This window comes from Petromyzon marinus, chromosome 52 (genome assembly GCF_048934315.1).
Source record: "Petromyzon marinus isolate PM22_M1 ecotype Great Lakes invasive population chromosome 52, UKy_Petmar_22M1.pri1.0, whole genome shotgun sequence".
In the NCBI taxonomy this organism is placed as follows: domain Eukaryota; kingdom Metazoa; phylum Chordata; class Hyperoartia; order Petromyzontiformes; family Petromyzontidae; genus Petromyzon; species Petromyzon marinus.
The window spans coordinates 11690442-11711252 of record NC_133718.1 but is presented as its reverse complement, the minus strand read 5'-3'; the positions used below and the strand labels follow the sequence as shown (position 1 = coordinate 11711252).

Here is a 20811-nt window from a genome sequence, read left to right as displayed (position 1 = left end):
GCGAGGCACTACCCCCGTTTCTCCACAATGTCGTATTTTACAATGCTGTAGGTGTGTGCGTGAGCAGGTTTGTGGGGAGCGGTGGTGCAGTGGTGAGCGCACTCCGCTACGAACCCCGGCGACTCAAGTTCCATGGTGGTCACCGGCTGCCGAAACGAGTGCTCGATAACCAACCCTAATCATAATATCAAATACGTATATAGAGTACAGTACATATATACTTTGGTGAAAACATCATTGAAATACACGTCTATGTACATATTTACTAAATAATAAAAGACGTTTCAAGGTAGTTTTTTTCTCACGATGAAAAATTTAATCTTGATGACAATAAAAAAGTGATTGTTGGTTAAAGTAAAATTTTAAAAAATTACTGCTAGCAGAGGATGGTTTCGATCCATCGACCTCTGGGTTATGGGCCCAGCACGCTTCCGCTGCGCCACTCTGCTTGGCGAGAATCAACGCCGCACAAGTGCTTTATGTTACTGATCTCGCAAATTGAATTACTTCACAGTATTCTCTTTAAACATAACTTAGAATGGGAATTATCTACATCGTCGGTGAATAAATCGTTACATCGTGGGACAGTGAAAGATATCAAAGGCTTGTGTGATGAGGTGAACCCTTCAACAAACAGTGGATTGATTGTGGCTGATCGTGCTGACAATTTTAACGCCGCGTGAATGATCACTGTGTCGCGAGTGTAACTTGTTCTGCTCCATTTTCATTAACTCAATTAACTTTATTTTAACTTTATTTTAACTGAACGCCCTTCGTCGGTAGTGACGTCACCGCCCAGCCCCAATTGGCGGGAATCCGTTTGAAAATCGTCACGACCGATTCCCGATTCCTAGTTACAAACAATAGATTAGCGATTCGATTCCATCATATGATTATTCGTTTCATATAATTTATAGTCTGCACGTCGTGTTTATGCGCATAAAAACACAACTACTGAACGTACCTCATACATGTTCTAATTATATTAATATATTAAGTGTACACGCGCTGTTGGGTGCATAGGTGAATATGGAATCGATTATCTTTATTCGAAACTGAATCGATTCGCGTTGAAGTTGTTCAAATCAGAGAGCGGCGCGGAGAGCTGGGCCCGGAGTTTAACCGATAAGTCCTTAATCTATATTACATATTAAAGACCTAAACTCTTGGGGAAATAAAGTGGAAGCGATGTCGGGTGAGTGAGTTCTCTCTTCGTTCGCCTCGTCTAAGGATATTTTAAATGCTCGGAGATGTAATTTGATTGCGGCGCCCTTGGGGCAAGGCCTTCATCTAGCAGTGGATTGACCCTGGCCGATGATGATGGCTTTAGCAACAACAACAGCCGCCAAGTGGCGAAGAGGTTCATACGGCGTCTGTGCCAGGCTAGGTGCACTTTGAGGCCACGTGAAGTGTCGAAGGCTCGCTGCTGGCGGGAGGAGACGGGACGGACCCAGCACTTGCCGTGGGCCGATTGGCAGATGCACCACCTGTGCCCCCCTTCTGTGCCCCCCCTTCTGTGCCCCCCCTTCTGTGCCCCCCTTCTGTGCCCCCCTTCTGTGCCAACTTTGCTGTGTTTTATACCGCCAGGCGCTCCGCTCGTTGTGAGCGTCGCTCCTCTGTCCTCCGTTGTTGTTTGGAGGGCGACTGCCTCCAACTGCGCAGTAGCGGCGTCCTTCACGATCCTCTTCCGTAGAGGCCGATCTTGACACCGCTGGTACCGGTCTTCGGCAAGTCCACTCGGCTCCCACATCCTCTTGTAACCACATCACTCCATCATCTCTTGTCCAGGCCGTGCCCGTTGAGCCCCCTCTATCCGGCCAAACAATATTTCAAGCACACAGCATCCCTCCTCACAGCTCACAACTCCTCGCATCGTACCGCCCCACGTTTCATTTTGATGATGTCTCTAACTTGCTTATGTTCTCTTATCCACGTGTTGAACACCTACGAGAGATGTAATAGCTTGGGGAGGAGGCCTTCATCCAGCAGTGGACTAAACATGACTGACGATGAAGATGATGGCCTTAATGTGGATCAGCAGTCAACTCAGAGTTCGCACATCGGGTTCAATTCCGCCCAAATTGTTCAATTAAATTCGGCTCATTTGTTTCGCGGAGCCGTGTTGACACTGCTGCTGTTGCTGTTGTGTGACCTCGACCGCTGTGTGACGATGAGTGTGCCTGCAGGCGACGCTGTGCTCCCCGTGGTGGGCTCTGTATCAGTGTTCTTCACTGATTTTCAGAGTGGGCTCACTCTCCGTTGAGACACACTCGGTGTGAGGGCCGTCGCACACTTAACACTATTGGGGTGTAAATTTTGATTTAAAGCTTTCGTGACTGCAGTAATTCATATTCTTAGTTCTTTCGGTAAAGTCACGTTGAAGGGAAACAACAAAATAATAAAATATATATAAAACAATTAAAAAATTCTCACGACGTTTCGACCATAAGTGCAACACACCTGAAGACGACCGTTTGTGTTATGGTCGAAACGTCGTGAGAATTTTTTATTGTTTTATATATTTTACTATTTTGTTGTTTCCCTTCAACGTAACTTTACCGAAAGAACTAAGAATACCATTGGGGTTTGTCGAGGGCCGCACCAGGGACCGCCAGTGGCCTGCGGGCCTTGCAATGAGGAAGCCTGCTCTGTGCTGACGTGTGATGATTTTTTCTTGCAGGTGAAGCTGTGATGTTGGAAATGGTCTATGCTGTTGGGTGCTGTGCTGCTGTTTGTTGTTGTTTTTGCCCGCAGGTGGAGGCTGTGGTGATGGTGATCTCTATGCCGGCCATTATGTTTGGTTGCTGCTGTTTGAGTTGTTCGGTGCAGCTTTCTCGAATTGCTGTCTCACTTCCAGTGTTGCCTTGCAGGAGAGGCAGTGTCGGCAGCGGTGTTGGTGGAGAGCGTGGAGGATCTGGAGCTGCTGGTGGCGACCAAGGTGGACGCACTGAGGCTGGCCCTGCAGATCCGAGATGTGGACGGTAAAGAAATACGCAACACACCACCTCGTTACAGCTCACCTCGCAACACACCACCTCGTTACAGCTCACCTCCTCGCAACACACCTCGCAACACACCACCTCGTTACAGTTCACCTCCTCGCAACACACCTCCTCGCAACACACCACCTCGTTACAGTTCACCTCCTCGCAACACACCACCTCGTTACAGCTCACCTCGCAACACACCACCTTACAGCTCACCTCCTCACAGCTCACCTCCTGGCAACACACCACCTCCTTACAGCTCACCTCACAGCTCACCTCGCAACACACCACCTCCTCACAGCTCACCTCACAGCTCACCTCGCAACACACCACCTCCTTACAGCTCACCTCCTCGCAACACACCACCTCCTTACAGCTCAGCTCACCTCCTGGCAACACACCACCTCCTTACAGCTCACCTCCTCGCAACACACCACCTCCTTACAGCTCACCTCCTCGCAACACACCACCTCCTTATAGCTCACCTCCTCGCAACACACCACCTCCTTACAGCTCCCACCTCACCTCTCAGCTCACACCTCAGCTCCCACCTCACCTCTCAGCTCACACGTCACGCCTCTGCACCTAACGTCTCTTTACAGCTCTTCCTCAAACCTTGCAGCACGCCACACAACTGCTTACACGTCATTGCTCATTTTTCCTCCTCACAGCTCATTGCTACTCCTCACACTTTACACCTTACAGGTCCTTACACACCTTCCCACAGCTCCTTACACTTCAGCTCCTCACGCCTCCACCTCACGCCTCCACCTCAAAGAGCTCTTAGCAGCTCCGTTCACCTCCTCACAGCTCTTTACACCTTACACAGCTCCTTACACCTCCCAGCTTTTCAACACCTCATCACAGCTTACCTCGTTGTGTGCGCACAGCGGATGACAAGTGGCTGGTGCGCATGCTGCACAGCGTGGAGTCCGAGCTGCAGGAAGCTGAGGCATTTGTGCAGGATATGCAGCAGCTGCAGAGGCAGCGAAACCAGATTGCGCTCGAAGTGCAGGTGAGAGCTCTTGTCGCTGGCCCTCTAGTATTCACGAACAGCACTTGTTGTGTGGCTGTACAGGAGACCTTCATGTGTAGGGGAGCGGTAGTGCAGTGGTTGGCACACTTCGCTACGCACCCAGTGACCCCAGTTCGATTCTTGTTTAGGGCCAACATCGGTCCTCACAACCTCTTCTTGGTCGACTTGGCTTTAACGTCTTGCCGTGGTGATGATATGTTAACTACCTCGCCTGGTATACGGTAGGTTTTGGGTTCGATCCCAACCCTGACGCCTGTATATTTGGAATTTGCATGTTCTCCCCATGGTTGACTTGTATATATTTCCACATGATAAGCCACTTTGTTGAGCTATTATTTGTGGCCAGGTTGCTTCTGAAAAAGAGCGATATAGCTCATTGGGTGAAATAAAAATAGTAGTATAGTAAATAGACTCGGCTTTAAATGAGTACCTGCTGCGGTGCGTAAAGATCAGCATTGCGCGATGTTGGCCTTCAAAGCTGCTTGCTAACAGCACTTTCCGCAACGGTTTGCTAAGACTATAGGGGGGGGGGGTCTTTGTGTGCATGTGCGTGTGGTCGCAAGGCGGTGATGGCACAAATCACCAGAAATAACGAATCGCTGCAGCACATGCTTGAGAACCTGCCAAGGCACCTGCCCGGGAAGCAGCCTCCGCTAGCGGCCAGGTGAGGGAGACACCTGCGTGAGGGTTAGCTCTGTACACGTGGGAGACGCATGACCCTTTGCCTACACTTGTGTATGCAAGTTTGTATGTGCCTTGCTGATCTCGTTAAGGAGCATAAACCATCACGCAAACTCCGATCATCATCGCAACAGCTTTTGGCTAACTATCGAACAAAGACGGGCACTGCATGACGCACTTTCAAATGTGCTTCTGCGACCGTCTGGAACGCTCTTGCAATATTAGGAAGCCACTGGAGCTATGCACTTTTAAATCTAGATTAAAACGAATGTCTTTATAACTGCTTTATGTTTTGAGTTTGTTGTCCTTCATCCGCACCTCTGATTGCGCACGGTTGGCTACGTACAGTGTGAAAGAAGTTCAACATACAGATAGCCCTTTGTCAATCCATTGCTAGTTGAGGGCCTCCCGATGTCGTGTCGGTCGTGGTGATTGGTTGACCATACTTCAACCACGCTGGTCAGTGCTCTTCTGTCACCGCAAGCATCACTTACATTGTTTACATTTATCATGGATCGGAGAACGTAAGCAAGTTATAGACAGCAGTTCGATGGAAGGTTGCTTCGCAAGACTGAGGAGATAACGATGGCCTTTGGGAGGCCTTCATCCAGCAGTGAATAGATCATCAAGGCGGATGATGATGATGATGATGACATTTTTATTTAGGGACACACCAAACAGTGAGTGGCTTGCATCATCCATTCAGTGACACTTTGATTTTCGAAAACCACTAACGCACGTTTTACCTCACCGTGACTCATGGCACTATCAGCATGCAGGCCAGTGGTGATCCCCATTTCGCTGGGGCCCAAGGGGGGGTCCAGGCGACCGCTGTGGCCCCATTGCAACCCGCACAGCCTCCCAAGAAGGAGCGACCGGCGCCCCCCCCAATCCCCGCAATCAAGATCCTCACCGTGAGCGAGTTCGAGGCAGTGCCAGCGTGAGTTTCCCCACCTCCCCCTCACCCCTGCCCAGGTTCCTCTGGATCCTTCGGGGTCCCCATGAACGTCGCAGACAGCCCTAGACTGCGAATCCTTGCGGGCCCCTCTGCGTGAGAGTGCAACTGTTGTCTGTGACATTATCGAGAAGTAGCTGGTCGCAAAAAAAGTATTGACACGACTGCGTACAAGAAGAGCGCCATTCAAAACAAATAACTTTTGTCGATGTGAATGAAGATCGCACGGTCGTCTTGGTCAGATAACCGCCAACACCTGGGTCTTACCTGTGCGCTACAAGCAAGCCTTCAACACTTCACGTGACCTCAAAGCGCACCCAGCCTGGCACAAGCGTTGTGCTGATGTCACCATCACTTGGTGTCGCACAGCGGCTGTAGTTGTCGTTTGTAGACATTCGTGTGTGTGGTTTTTATCCTCGCATATAGTAATAAGACTAGGAGCAAAATGCCAATGTCTGAGGTCTGTTAGCCACAAGAAGGCTTCAGGAAAGAGTTTGTGAAGTTTTCTATTCCTCTTCCGCATACTCTCGTGGTTTACTACAGTGCGTGTGGTATGACTGGAGTAACAGCCACCTGTGTATTTGTTGTCTATCTGTGCGTCTGCTATGTCTGTGCAGTGGCAAACGACAGCTGTTGTTGCTCATCATTTATTCCTCGATCTCTTGCATCACACGAGAATGTAATGAGTCCCGAAGCACCAGCGTTATTCAGAAGCAGGATTGAACCGAGCACTGCACGTGGGTAGTAGCAATCGTGAACTGTGGCCCTGTATTGTTAGTGATGGCTCGGTCTCGGCCTTTGCTCTGGTTCAACTGAGCCGGTTCAAATTATGCGTTTATCTCGACTGCTCCGTGCATGATCTCAGCCACGATTGGGATTTCCATGAGCGGAGTGAGCCCAAGCCATGGCTGAGCCTCTCCTGCGTCTTTTGAAAGCAGCCATGCGGCTCGAGCACGAGAGCTGAGCGCGAGCGTTGGAGATCAAACCAGAGGCGAGCCACGGCCAAGAACACGGCGTGTTTAGAATCGCGGCAAGTTAACTCGAGCTGACGAATTGCATTGTATGCACCGGGGCGTAGAATAAGCAACACGCAGGGACAACAATGCATGCACAATGACGTCATCGTGTGTGCCGCAGGTACCTGAAAGGCCGCATGGCGTACGAGCAGGTGAACGGCACCGTGCACGAGATAAATTGCGCGCTCGCCTCCAAGTACACGCTGCTGCGGCAGCCGAAGCGCTCGCTCGGGGAGGCTGCCGTCAAGCGGCATCGTGTCTACCGCGAGCAGGAGACCCCGCACACCAAAGGTGGCTTGGCCAGCGTACCCTTACACTCCACCCCCCCCCCCCCCCCCCCACTTTTGCTCTTCACCGCCGGCCTACTGGCGCCACGCATAACCAGAAAGGCTCAGGGAGTACATTTTCAACCGGATTGGGGCACCAGCACACGCTACCCGACTACATTTTTCGAAGGTCGCTTCATCTGCAATGTCCACTTTGGGGCAGGCACCGCACCTTCATGGTTAATGCCCCCGCGAGTATTAACCTGGGCGACCGCGGGGCACGAACTGCGAGCGTATGCAACGAGTGGCAAAAGCGCCGCTGTTTGGTGACGCCGCGGCCCAATCATAAAAAGCCACGTGTTCGCTTTGTCAGAAACGCTTGCTCCACACTTATCCAGGAGGTCGTTCATTCAATCCCTACCCTGACGCCAGAATTTTTGGAGTTTGCTTGTCTCTCTCTCTCTCCCCGTGGTTGTGTGGATTTTTCTCCGGGTCCTCCGGTTTTTCCCTCCCAAATTTAGAAAAATGTATTTAGAATATTTGGCTGCTATAAATTTCCACAAGATAAGCCACTTGATTGAGCTATCATTCGTGATAGCCAGGTTGCTTCTGACGAATAGCTTTCTAGCTCAGTAGGCCTTACCTGGTAAAATAACAATAGTAAATTTTTTGCTTGACGAATTGTCGGAAAGTTCACGGTAGTGACAACGATGCGACGGTGCCCCCCCCCCCCACCAGGCCACAGCTTCTTCGTAGATGACGACCTGCGCGAGAACTCGAAGCTGCGCGTGGACAAGCGCCTCTTCAACCTGCTGGGCGTGCTGCGCCACTGCCAGCGCCTGCGCGAGGTGCGCGGGGGCGGGCTCACGCGCTACGTGGTGCTCTGAGCACCGCCGGCGCCACCGCCGCTTGTCCCGAACCCCCACACGCTCGCCCCCAAGGTGGTCAGGCCTTTGTGTCGTGCTGGCACGCCGATGGAGGTTTCGCGATTGCCGAGGTGGCTACATCGTGTGAGCTGCCGCTGTGTTCGTGCCTCCTGTGAGATTATTGCTGTCCCTTTGATCGTCAATCTTATTTGCTGCCTCCCAGAACAATATACATATTGTGTGAATAACGTGGTGGTTGGGCGTCCTCATTTCTCTTGGCTTAAGCGTCGCGCTTGTCCAACACGTCGCTGGAAAAAAAATACGTGACCATCTTTATTGTTTGAATTCGGGCGTCCTTCCAAACCTCCACATACAATTCACAACAGGGCAAGGTTAATTAACATTTACCACCCCCCCCCCAAATTTTGGTGTGACCCAAAATCACACATTGACTTTTTTAAAAGATAAGATCTGAAGCCATTTTTAACTCTGCACCCTGAGAACTTGTGCGGTCCTTTAAAAAAAACGAAAACACCTATTTTTGTTTTTAGATTGTGTTCAATTTCAATCAAGAACATAAAAAACAAGATACTCTCGTGCTAAATTTAATCTCTAGTTTTTTATATAAAACATCAAAGACCATTTGGAATCTTCACTCGATCACAACCTTCAAAAACACCGTCCGTCCGGCTTTGTCTATAGTTGTGAATCGCATTTGAGACGTCCTTTTCAAGGACAGTTTTGACCCGATTTTTTTGCTCAAAATCTGCATCTCGTCATTCCTCTCGGTGTCCTACCCGAGTGTCTACTCCTGTATGCATGTACATTTACAGGAGCCTTTGCTTATCCACTGCTGGATGAGGGCATGGGATCGCGCTTTGTCAGTGTGGGTTGGTGAAGGCAAGGATCCAAAGGTGTGTGTGCGCGCATAGAGGTCCAATACAGCAATGGATGTTGTTGCACTGCCCTCTGCTGACGACAAAGCCCGCATTTTTGTATATAATGTAAGTTTGTGTATTCATAAACTTGAATGTTGGTATTGTGAAAGTTACGTCCTTGTGTGTGGTGATAATGATGATGGTGGCGAGGCGAGAACAGATGAGGCATATTTTTTGATGTTGATACGAGTGATGATCATGAAGTGTATATTTGTCTCTTGAATTTTTTTGCACCATACATAGCCAACTGTGCTTGGTGGTGGTTGGATCGGGCGCATTCCCGATGATTTGAACAAGTGTAGCAACAGTCGCCCTTGTCTCCATTCTAAATACGAATGTCGCCATCCCCTTTAACTGTAAAGAACGGATACCCGACATTTACCGCACAGGATGCGCCGTCTTCCACTCTGTCCACGCGGTGGCGCCGCGTGCCTGAGCACAGTCCATGAGTCACGGCAGCTTCCACGTGACTTGTCAAACTCCAGACCCTTCGCGACCCACTACAGTCCCGCCTATCCATCATCAACCACAATCCCGTCCACTGTTGAGTGAAGGTCTAATCCAAGCTGCAGCCACCCCTCGTGATCAGACGATGTAACCACCCAGCACCTGCACAGGATTCATCGCATTCGGTGTTCTGGTCGCACTCTCCTCTTCGGTCTGCCATTCCGTTAAGTCTCAACCAAGACGTGGCCTTGTCCCATGCCCACTTCTTGAATCCAAGTATTCCTCTTTCCCGGCTCGACGCTATTCCATGTTTACAAATCGTAATTCACAAGTCACTACACTGCACGCGCCTGACGATTGTTACATGCTTTGCGAGTTGTAAACGTACATTCATACTAATTAGAATCGGCACCTCCCCCATCCCATGTCAAGTTGCACGTGTTTGACAACGTGTAATGACGATCGAGACTGTCTCGCTGAATATTTTCCAGGTTTGCTGGTAAAGTGGAGTCTGGTAAACGACTTTTCAGCCGAAGGATGTTTAGGTGGAAAGACCAGCGTGAAATTGAACCCTAGATTTAATATGTATGGGAACAGATTGCACGCAGATCCATTTCCCCGAAACGTCACTGAATATTTATTTTCATTGCAGTGTTATTGGAAAACATGTGTCCTTGTTAGCTCTAGCTATGCACCACGACACAGCATCGCACCTTTCACATGTGCTCGAACGGAGAAGACCAACACGTGCTGTGTGGTTCGTGAGGAATGGAGATTGAGGACATTTCATACCGAGGAATAACCCCCATTTCAGGCCGTGTGATGGCCTTGCAGTTCAAAGACAAACGAAGATTTCCCCGTTTAGGCTGTTGGGGAAAATGCTGTTAGCGAGCACCTATGGGTGGCTAACACCACGCCCGCCCGCCTTTGTCTTCCGAGTGGCGATGTTTACACAGTTACTCATTTGAGCTCGCTCGCCCTAGGGTAGGCCCATGACTGGTTTAAATAGTCGGTGTTGGTCGTGAGCGGGAATCGAACTAGAGTCGCCGGGTTTGAAACGCAAAGCGCTAACTGCTACACTACCGCTCCCCACTGCACTGCAGTCCACTATCCACGCACAGAGCAGATGCCCCCTAGCCTGGTCTCACCTGGCATCGCGGTAAACCGTGTGTGTGTGCACAAACACAGGTGTGTTGGATTATTATCGTGTGTACACAGGTGTGTTATTCCTGTGCGTAGTACGGTGCGTGTGTGTTTTACATATACGGGTTGTCCGGTATCTCCACGTTAAACACCAACAAGGCTTTAGGGGCCATGTAACCCAGCAGCCATTGTCAACCAAAGGTCTTGTTTTCCTCTTCATCCCAACAGCGTCTGTTTCAAAAGTAAACCCTGAACCGGTTTCCACTTCTGCGAGTCGCATAAAATTAAGTGTGACCTTTTAATAAACGGATCAGCTGTTCGAGGTGGCCCAAATGATAAATAATGTTAAAGCACGTTTCTTTTAGCACATGGGGGCGTTCACTGACATGTTCAAGCCGCTGCTGGATGAGGACCTTCCCATACCGCGGTGCGGTTCGTGATTATTTATAATGACCATACTTTCACCGCGCTGGTTAGCGGGGCTTGGTGAAGACGTGGGGCATAGGACGCGAGAAGCATAGCAGTGTGCAGTACAACAATGGAACGCTAAGCACGTGCCCACAACGACGGTGTTCCCTGCACGGTTGGCGACCGCACGTCCAGCCATTGTCCAGGATCAAGCCCCGCTTGGCCTCCCGAGTTGTGACGAGTTTGGGGGGGGCGCTTTCCGGGTTATTTGGTCATAGGGTCCGTCCATAAATGACGTCACGCACCTGGGGGGGGGGGTCAGACATTTGTGACGGGGGGGGGGAGAAATGTGACGTCACATAAAAATGCGCAACTTTAAATAAATAGACAACACGTTCTACTTAATTAACTACTTTTAAATAATGTTTTCTCCTACAACATCAAAGTGCAGCACCACATTAAATACGCACTACAATGACAATAGTTTAAAGCGATTTGAAGCATGTTTTATATTTTTTTTGGGGGGGGGCAGAGCTTTGTGACGCCGTGTGACGATGGGGGGGGGTCAAAAATCGTCCAAAATCGCGTGACATCATTTATGGACGGCCGAATAGGCTGAGAACCCCCTTCAACCCCCCTCCTTCCCTGGCTACCCCATAACTCCGTTACCGAAGAACTGACCCCAATTCACCTTCCCCCGCCGCTCCCACTTCTTATCGTGTTGCGTGGATGTCGGTTCCAGGTACAGCTGTGTCACGTAACCCCCCACGTCTCTCACCTTCCCCACCCCCTACCGCGTGGGTGAGGTCTCAAGATCACGTGGCGAGACCCCCAGCACGTGAAGAAGGAGAGGCGTGGGAAGGTGACGACTGCTTCGCGTGGGAAACCACTGAGACAATGAGAGTCGCGACTGCGTTTGGTTCCCTGGGCTGGAACTCATTACACACCCACGCTCATTGATTGTTACCTGCTCACAATGCGCTGCCCAGCACCAGCAGCAACAACAGCAGCAGCAAGTATTTGTTGAAGCACGCGCGCTCTGGGCCGGTTTCCACATTTTGGGTCTCATCAGCAAGAGAGACCAAATTAACAATATCATACAGCTGTAGCAGCAAGACAACTCAGGAGCGTTTCGACCTTCAGGTTTTTCTGCTGACGCTGATGAGACCCAGATTATTGCCGAGAAACCGACACGTCCGCGGTCTCTTACAGAAGAGGCCCAGAATGGCAAAACCAGCAAAAATTTGCTTCTAGAGAAATGCTGATGGGCGATATTGGTCCGGAAGAGCGATAGACCGATGAGCTAAAGCGGATCGCGTTGTTCGTTGCAGGCGGAGGGGGTCTCGAGATTGGGGCTCAGGGAGACGACGAGAGATGGAAGGGGAGAATCGGAGAGACGTGGAAACACACGGAGAGAGGCTGGGGAAGAGGCGTGAGGACACAGGGGAGGGAGAGACACACGGAGTTGATAGAGAGACATGGGTGGGGATAGACAGATACAGACACATCGGATCGTAAATTAACACGTGTGTGTGTTGAAAACACGCGCTGGGAATGTTAAAGGCTGCTTCTGCTGCTGGGCATTTTATGTCATCATAATTTACGTGTGCCCGTGTGGTGTGTGCCCGTGTGTGTGTGCCCGTGTGTGTGGTGTGTGTGTGTGCCCGTGTGTGTGTACCCGTGTGTGTGTGCCCGTGTGGTGTGTGTGTGTGCCCGTGTGTGTGTGCCCGTGTGTGTACCCGTGTGTGTGTGTGCCCGTGTGGTGTGTGTGTGCCCGTGTGTGTCCGTGTGGTGTGTGTGTACCCGTGTGTGTGTGTGCCCGTGTGTGTGTGTGCCCGTGTGTATGTACCCGTGTGTGTGTGCCCGTGTGGTGTGTGCCCGTGTGTGTCCGTGTGGTGTGTGTGTACCCGTGTGTGTGCCCGTGTTGGAGTTGGAGGCAGTCGCCCTCCAACAACAACGGAGGGCGGAGGAGCAACGCTCAGAACAACGAGCGGAGCGCCGGGTGGCTAAAGCACAGCAGGTTGGCACAGTAGGGGGCACAGGTGGTGCATCAGCCAGTCATCTCAGTCAGTCGACCTGTGGCACCTGGGTCTGCCCCGTGACCTGCCAGCGGGCGTTCGACACTTCACGTGGCCTCAGGGTGCACATAGCCTGGCACAAGCGTCGTGGTGACGTCACCGCCACTTAGTGGCGAATGGCGGTTGTTGTGGTGTGTGTGTGTCCGTGTGTGTGTCCGTGTGGTGTGTGTGTGGTGTGTGCTCGTGTGTGTGTGTGTGCCCGTGTGTGTGTGTGCCCGTGTGTGTGTGTGCCCGTGTGTGTGTGTGCCCGTGTGTGTGTGTGCCCGTGTGTGGGAAACGGTAGTGCAGCGGTGAGCGCCCCACGCTACGAGCCCGGCGACGCGAGTTCGATTCCCGCTCACGGCCAATACCAGTGACGATTATTTGAACCGGTCCTGGGCCTCCCCTAGGTCTACTCAGCCTCAAATGAGTACCTGGTGGTGATGTGTAAAACCATTGGCACTAGGGAAACAAAGGCGGTCGGACGTGGTGCTCGCTAACAGCACTTGCCCCTACAGTCTGTGTAAGGCTACACGGGTTAGCTTTGTATTGTGTGTGCGTGTTAAACTCTTGCGAGCGTGGTGTTGTTGTTTTCCTCCAGGAACTTCTCGTGCGCGATCTCTTAAAAACGTCACTCAAGCGACCCGGTCCAATTATAAACAAATAGAACACCCAAGCCAAGGCGCTCCTCCTCCAGGAAACGAATCTTGAGACCCGCGTGAACATTTCCGCACGGAACAAATGCAGCCGATTGTCGACATCACGAGAATAGACGGCAGGAGATGGGGAAGGCATTGGTCAACTTCCAGAGTGACCGTGGCTGATCCTGATGATTGTTGTGCGGAGCACAATTCACCGCTGTATGAAAGTGACGACGTTTTAACTCATTGGCTGTGTGTGTGTGATGGGTGTTTCCGTGTGTGTGTAAGACTCTGTGTGTGTGTTTGGGGGGGGGGGTGCACAGTAAGTGCGCTGCGCTACAAACCCGGTCACCTGAGTTCGATTTCCGGCCACGGCTAACATCGGTGGCGAATTTTGTGTTTGAAGCCGGTCACTGGGTCTCCCCCTAGGTTTACTCAGCCTTAAAACGAGCACTACTGTACTCAGAGTACAGTGTCAACATGAGTATCGTGGTGTGGAGGGGACGCGTGGCTGGGGTGGTTGTGGCAGGCGCGGTCGGCGAAGGGCGCTCTGTGTCGTTGCTGCAACAAGGACACCGAGCAGGCTGCAGGCCAACACGTTTCAAGGGCATCACGTGTTTGCTCAAAGAATGTGTTTGCCCATAATGCGGGTTTTTGTTGTTGTGTGGGTTAGATCGCGTAAATATGTAGAATGTGTTTGCACGTTTCTATCACAAACACGAATATGTTTGTGATAGAAGCTCTGTCGTCCCGACAGGTCTGCACCTTTCACCTGAAGACAGCCGCTTGCGTTGTGGCCGAAACGTCGTGAGAATTGTATTGTTATTTTATTATTTTATTCTCATTCTACGTGACCGTACCGAAAGAATCAAAGAAGGAAAACACGAATGTGTGTGGTTAATTCAGTCGTGATGCGTTATGATGTCTGCTTTTGGCTTTTCAACATCTGAGCACCTGCGTTCTTTCCGGAAAGGGTTAACGTCAAATGCTTTGTTATGTTTACTGGCATGTTTAGGTGTGTCCGATTGACACGGGTCGGCTACGTACGGTGCGTAAGAATTCCAACATACAGGACAGACGTGTCCGCCTGTGTGCAGCCTCCACGGGGTGGTTTGTTTTTAATGAGCGTGTTCTTCGTGAACATCTGGCACGCGCGTGCGCACCGTCTGGTTGTTGAACTTCTTTCGCAACTTACGTCGCCAATCGCGATAATCGAAGGTTGCGGAGGGGGGGGGGGACAACAAACGAACACACAAAAAGCCGTTTTAAAGAAACGAGTTTGCCAATCTAGATGATGATGATGCTGATATAAAAGTGAATATCTCCCAGTGGCTTCCTAACATCGACAGGAAGAGCGTTCCAGACGGCCGCAGAAGCGCATCCGAAAGCGCCGCTCGACGCGTCGCTCGGTGGGTCCCACAGGCGTGGTGGGTGCTCCTCCTGCCACGCCACCGCGGGCAGTCGGCCCATCGCACATTAATGAGTCTGTCCCGTAAGGGGCCGTCCATAAATGACGTCACGCACCTGGGAGGGGGGGGTCAGATATTTGTGACGATGTGTGACGAGGGGGGGGGTGAGAAATGTGACGTCACATGAAACATGCGCAACCTTAAATAAATATAGACAACACGTTCTACTTAATTAAATATACTTTTTAATAAATGTTTTCTCCTACAACATCATGGTGCAGCGCCACATTAAATACACACTACTATAACAATAGTTTAAAGCGATTTGAAGCATGTGTTTTTTTTGGGGGGGGGGCAGAGCTTTGTGACGTCATATTTGAGGGGGGTCTGACTTTTTGTGACGCAGTGTGACGAAGGGGGGGGGGGTCAAAAATCGTCCAAAATCGCGTGACGTCATTTATGGACGGCCCCTTATTCCTGACAGTGGCGAGAGAGAGAGAGGCCCTCCACACTCATGGTGCAGCGAGCCCGCCACAAAGCGCCATGGTGTGACTGGCGGCTGTTATTGTTTGTAGTGTGTGCCCGTGTATTATTGCAGTGTGTTTGTGTTGAGTATTCGTTTTGTGTGATTGGTGTGGGCATCAGTGGGCACGTCGCGTGGGGCGTGAGAGCCGTGCAGTGATTCGTGCCTTGCCTGTTACCTCATTGTGCAATGTGCGTCATTGAGGGGAATGCGTGGGCCCACGTGTGTGCACACGCATGCCCAGCAGGTGTATTTATGCGCAATGATCTTCACTAGCGCGCAATTATAGCAAGAATGTGGATTCGTGTATGCCTGTGATTGTATGAATGGAGTGTGCCAGCATTTCTACTGCGCTGGCTCTCATAGAGCACTTGCCCCAACATTATTATCGCCAACACTGGGGATCTTTATCTCTGTTGTGTGCGTGCGTGCATGCTCACAGCGTGCGTATTCTTACCCGGGGAGGATACGTTGTCTCTGGCTGTGTTTGGTGTGTACCCAGTGGCACTGTAAACGACGCAGTGCAGGGTTCGCTTCGTGCCCTCTCCCGCTGTTCTCATCTGGACGGGCTGTCTCCCCTGGTCGACACAAACATCTCCCGCATCGCCCAAACAGAGAATTGTTGGGGTGAGTGCGGTTAGCAAGGCACATCGGGGGTGGTGGCGGGGGGGTGACCAACACCACACCCTACCGCCTTGGTGTCCCCTATTGGCGATTTACACACCGCACCAGGTACTCATCTCGGACCGAATCGTCAGGGGTGTTGGTCGTGAGTGGGCATGGCACTCGCAGCGCGCTAACCACTGCGCCACCGCTCCACGCGAACACGAACGCCCCAACGCCGTGTTTCCGCGATGCCTTGGAATTCAAAACCAGGGGAAATGTCATGCCTATTTAAGCAAACAACAACCCCCCGCCCCCCAAACCCCACGTGTAACAACAGAGTCGTGAATCCCGCGCCGAGTTCAGAACCTCGCCAAAAATATCCGAGTTTCCGAGAACCAGGAATCGTCCTCTCTCTCATCTGGGCACGCTCTGCTGCGTGGAGAGACGCGGCCATCTGGAGGGAGGAGGCCGGGGCTGATGGGGGGTGATGGGGGTGATGGGGGGCGGGAGGGGGGGCACTCGTATCCCCAATTGCCCCCTTGCACCTGCGGGCACAAGCGCCATGAATATGTAATTATTGTTACACGGTGGTTATGAAGTGGGCGTGATATAAAGTTGTGTCGAGCAGCTGTAGGACGCAGCAGAGGGAGGTGACCTTGCCGATATCATTGGTTGAAGCAAGTCTGACCTTGCTGCCGATGAGACCCTTAACGTCGAAACCAATCCTCGCCTATAGCATCTGGTAGTTCAGCAGCATTGCTTCAAGCAAAGCCTGACGCTGCTGCTGATGATGATGAGACACTGAATGTTGAAACCGCTCCAGAGTTTCGTTTGTTATGAACCACTGCTACTGGAAAATATTCACTCCCAGGAGGAAGGCCATTGCGGCTGATGGGATGTGTAAAAACATATATACTGTACTTGTATTTAGTTTAATGTAGAGAGACAGATACGGGATGGTGGCGACTTGTCTGACGCTGCAACATACACTTACTGGACATCTGTGGAAAAGAGCTTTATAGCTCATCGGATTCCTCCGGTATAATCATATTCTGATTACGCGTGTTCACCCAGGGAGCCTCATAGAGTCTCGCGACTCTTTCAGGATAGTCCTGCCAAGTTGTCACAGTAGCGAAGGTGGGGGTAGAGATGGCTGTGTGAGTGTGTATGTGGTACTTATCTGTGTGAGTGTGTGTTTACTTCTGTGTGTGCATTGCCCCTCGGAAGTAATTTGCCAGCGACTGTAGCGTAAAGGCGGAGCCCTGCAATGTCTGGGCTCACGTCACCGTTTGGCGACAGGGGGCACCACGAGAGGAGGCTCACCAGAGCTTGTCGATAATCGATAATGTAATACAGCGATCGATAATTATACAATGATTGCGGCCATTGAATTACGCCAGGTGAGCCTCAATTGAGGCTCAAGACTCATTGTCAACGAAGATGATGCTTCACTGGGATGTTTGGCCAATTCATGATTTCAGAAATTAATTAATACTGGTGGTGGTGTTGATGATGATGGTGATGATGATGATTGTGGTGGTGATAATGATGGTGGTGATGATTATGGTGGTGATGATGATGGTTTTGATTATGGTGATGATGTTGATTATTCCTATGATGAGATCACTGCAAGCGCCGATCTCGTCATATCTCGCGGAAGCTAAGCAGGTTTAAGCCTGGATAAGCGCTTTGGATGGACGACCACGCACCGCGCATAAACAAACACAGGTGCTATAGGCTTCCGCGATCCCAAGTAGAGGGCAGCACATCAACATAGATTGTTGTAGTGTACTATGCTCCAAATATCTTTGCTCCCAGCCTTCGCCCCATAACTCCCCCACAAACTCATCGTGGTGAAATATTGTTAAAGCAAAGGTCCCCGTATAAGCCTTAATAGGCTGTTGGGAAAAAAACACAGTTCTGTGAACGAGGGGCAGCTGCGAAGGCCGGCCAGGCACACCACGTGGTGGGGCGGCCAGCACCACGCTCGGCCGCCTTTGTCTCCCCAGTGATAACCTTCACGCACCGCACCAGGTACTCATTTGAGGCTGAGTCGACCTACGGGCAGGAGGCCCAGGACCCCATGTAGATATTCGCTGTCACTGATGTTGGCTGGCCGTGATGCGTGGATCGAACTCGGAGACGCCGGGTTCGCAGCGCTGCATCGCGCTACGAATCACTGCGCCGCCGCTGAATTATTGGGACCCCACACACCGACCCGCGTGACGTGGGGGCAACCTAATCCAGCAGTGGATAAATCACGGCCGATGCTGACGAATGTGTGCTAACAGAGGTGAGCTAATCGACCGAGGCGGCCGATGTTATGCAATGGATGACCTTGGGGGGGGGGGGGGGGGTTACGGAGCGGGCGGGGGGGTAACGGGGATTTGGCAGGCGGCGGGGGACTCGGAAACGCTTCGCGTACTCAGGAATTCAGCCCCCCCCACCGTCCCCACGCACCCCCCCCCCCCCCATGTTATCCGGACTGAGCTATCGACGTCACGCCACAAGCATCTGTTCCGTATGCAACCCTCCTGTTGTGTTGGAGAACGGGCCCACGGAAGTAGGAATCATGGAGCTACCTCTGAGATCCATTCAACAAGTGACGCTCTAGTCCACACAAAACGGGCCCACGGAAGTAGGAATCATGGAGCTACCTCTGAGATCCCTTCAACAAGTGACGCTCTAGTCCACACAAAACGGGCCCACGGAAGTAGGAATCATGGAGCTACCTCTGAGATCCCTTCAACAAGTGACGCTCTAGTCCACACAAAACGGGCCCACGGAAGTAGGAATCATGGAGCTACCTCTGAGATCCCTTCTTTTTCAAATGACACTAGTTAACAATGAATGGAAGCAGCTATCACCGAGCTCGCTGTGATGGATGACCCTACTTCAAGTGACCTCTCTCTGCTCCACGAGGGTAAACTCACGCCACAACGCCGCCGCTGAAATGATGCGCTCCCACAAGGCCCGTGCGGCTGATGGGATGTGTACAAAACACGTGACGCGAATGGCTGTGTTAAGTACGGTGTTACACCGTGCAGGGCCGCTTCACTCTGACGTGATAATCGCAGCCGTCACGGCTTTGGTGTCCTCACGTGATCACATTTCTGCGTTTTGAGTATAGACTCTCACAGCGAGCAGTGCACCGCCTTGAGCAGTTGTCGCACCGCGACTTGGCATGGACCCCTGACGTGAGACTCTAAATGGATCTCCCCCCCCCCTCTCTAAAGCCCCCCCCCCCCTCGTTAGCTGCACGTGAGAACCCAGATTCACCACAACTCGAGTCTGCCCGAGTCTACGGGTCTCCGAGCGAGGATCTTGGTCATTGTCGTCAGCCACGATCCATCCACTGCTGGATTAAGGCCAATACCAATCCGTCGACAAATCTCACGATCCCGATGACCACCCCAGTCCGTCTCGCTCCCGCGCACGGAGCGGAGATCCCCGCTCCATCTCGTGCATCCCCGACGTGCATCCCTTCTTTAGCTGCCACTCAGACATCGGCCTCCTCTGTGCACTCTACGCACGCCGACGTTTAGGGTTTGTCTTGGCACAGGGTAACCCATCGGGCAATAGATAACTCACTCGTGATGGGGACCTGGTTACAGAAACCTGGCTCCGGAAGAGAGAAAAAAACAACACAAATTGGGTCTCTATGTACGTCTATGGGTCTCTGTGTATGTCTATGGGTCTCTGTGTATGTCTATGGGTCTCTATATAAATTGATAGGTCTCTGTGTATGTCTATGGATCTCTATGTAAGTTCATGGGTCTCTGTGTATGTCTATGGGTCTCTATATAAATTGATAGGTGTCTGTGTATGTCTATGGATCTCTATGTAAGTTCATGGGTCTCTGTGTATGTCTATGGGTCTCTGTGTATGTCTATGGGTCTCTATATAAATTGATAGGTCTCTGTGTATGTCTATGGATCTCTATGTAAGTTCATGGGTCTCTGTGTATGTATATGGGTCTCTGTGTATGTCTATGGGTCTCTATGTACATTCATTGGTCTCTGTGTATGTCTCTGGGTATCTGTGTATGCCTATGGGTATCTATGTAAGTTTATGGGTCTCTGTGTATGTCTATGGGTCTCTGTGTATGTCTATGGGTCTCTGTGTATGCCTATGGGTCTCTATGAAATTGTAGGAGTCTCTATGTAAGTCTGGACCTCCACGTGAGTTTATGGGTCTCAATGACGTATGCGGGTCTCTGTTAAGTACAGTAATGTATATATAGGTCTCTGTGTCTTTGGGTCTCTCATGCGAGACTTTTGTGACCAGGCTGAGGTCATCCATCCGTGCACTGCACTTAAGTCAACCTTAGTCACGGGGGGTGGGGGGGTGGTTGATGGGCAGCAGAAACCGGAATCGAACCCGGGCTCTCAAGGGCCCCTAGGACCCGCGTGCCTTTGACCCGCGTGCCTTTGACCCGGGCCATTAAGAACCCGCATCAGCCGCCCGGCCACATCTCGGCTCCGAGCATCATAACAATCTGACTTATGTCACCTTGCGTAAGCTCAGGTCGTGAAATGTGCCTGTCATGTGCCTTTGCGTAACTTATGAGGCCATCAGCAAGGGTAAGACAGTGGCTTCGGAGTGATGACGATGGGAATGATGATCTATGAGTGGATGATGATGGCTGTGTTTTGACGATGGTGATATTTGATGGTGATGAGTGGAGAAGGGTCGCTATGATGAGCAGATGATGATTATGGACAGTGGCTGTAAAGTGGATATTATGATGAGCAGTGATGGTTTATGATGACGTAAATTCGAGTATCTGTAAATATGGACCTCTATGAGATTATGGGTATCTTTATCACTAC

The 20811-nt window shown here is 51.2% G+C and overlaps 1 protein-coding gene, 1 long non-coding RNA gene and 1 other non-coding gene across 3 annotated transcripts; 1 reads left to right on the top strand and 2 right to left on the bottom strand.

Annotated features, from left to right (window-relative positions):
• Nucleotides 1–377: 377 nt before the first annotated feature.
• Nucleotides 378–449, bottom strand: TRNAM-CAU (transfer RNA methionine (anticodon CAU)). The gene has a single exon. It is a non-coding gene; the product is annotated as a tRNA-Met (tRNA).
• A 540-nt stretch (nucleotides 450–989) lies between these two features.
• Nucleotides 990–8055, top strand: SKA1 (spindle and kinetochore associated complex subunit 1). The gene is made up of 7 exons (XM_032974042.2): nucleotides 990–1195; nucleotides 2871–2981; nucleotides 3878–4002; nucleotides 4587–4687; nucleotides 5477–5644; nucleotides 6797–6966; nucleotides 7680–8055. Exons 1-7 carry the CDS (start codon nucleotides 1189–1191, stop codon nucleotides 7826–7828), a joined length of 831 nt encoding a protein of 276 aa, XP_032829933.1. The 5' UTR covers nucleotides 990–1188; the 3' UTR covers nucleotides 7829–8055.
• Nucleotides 8056–8302: 247 nt separating this feature from the next.
• On the bottom strand, nucleotides 8303–18302 carry LOC142905368 (uncharacterized). The gene is made up of 3 exons (XR_012929515.1): nucleotides 15831–18302; nucleotides 14783–14965; nucleotides 8303–11048 (listed from the first exon to the last, which is right to left on the bottom strand). It is a non-coding gene; the product is annotated as an uncharacterized LOC142905368 (long non-coding RNA).
• Between the last annotated feature and the right edge of the window lie 2509 nt (nucleotides 18303–20811).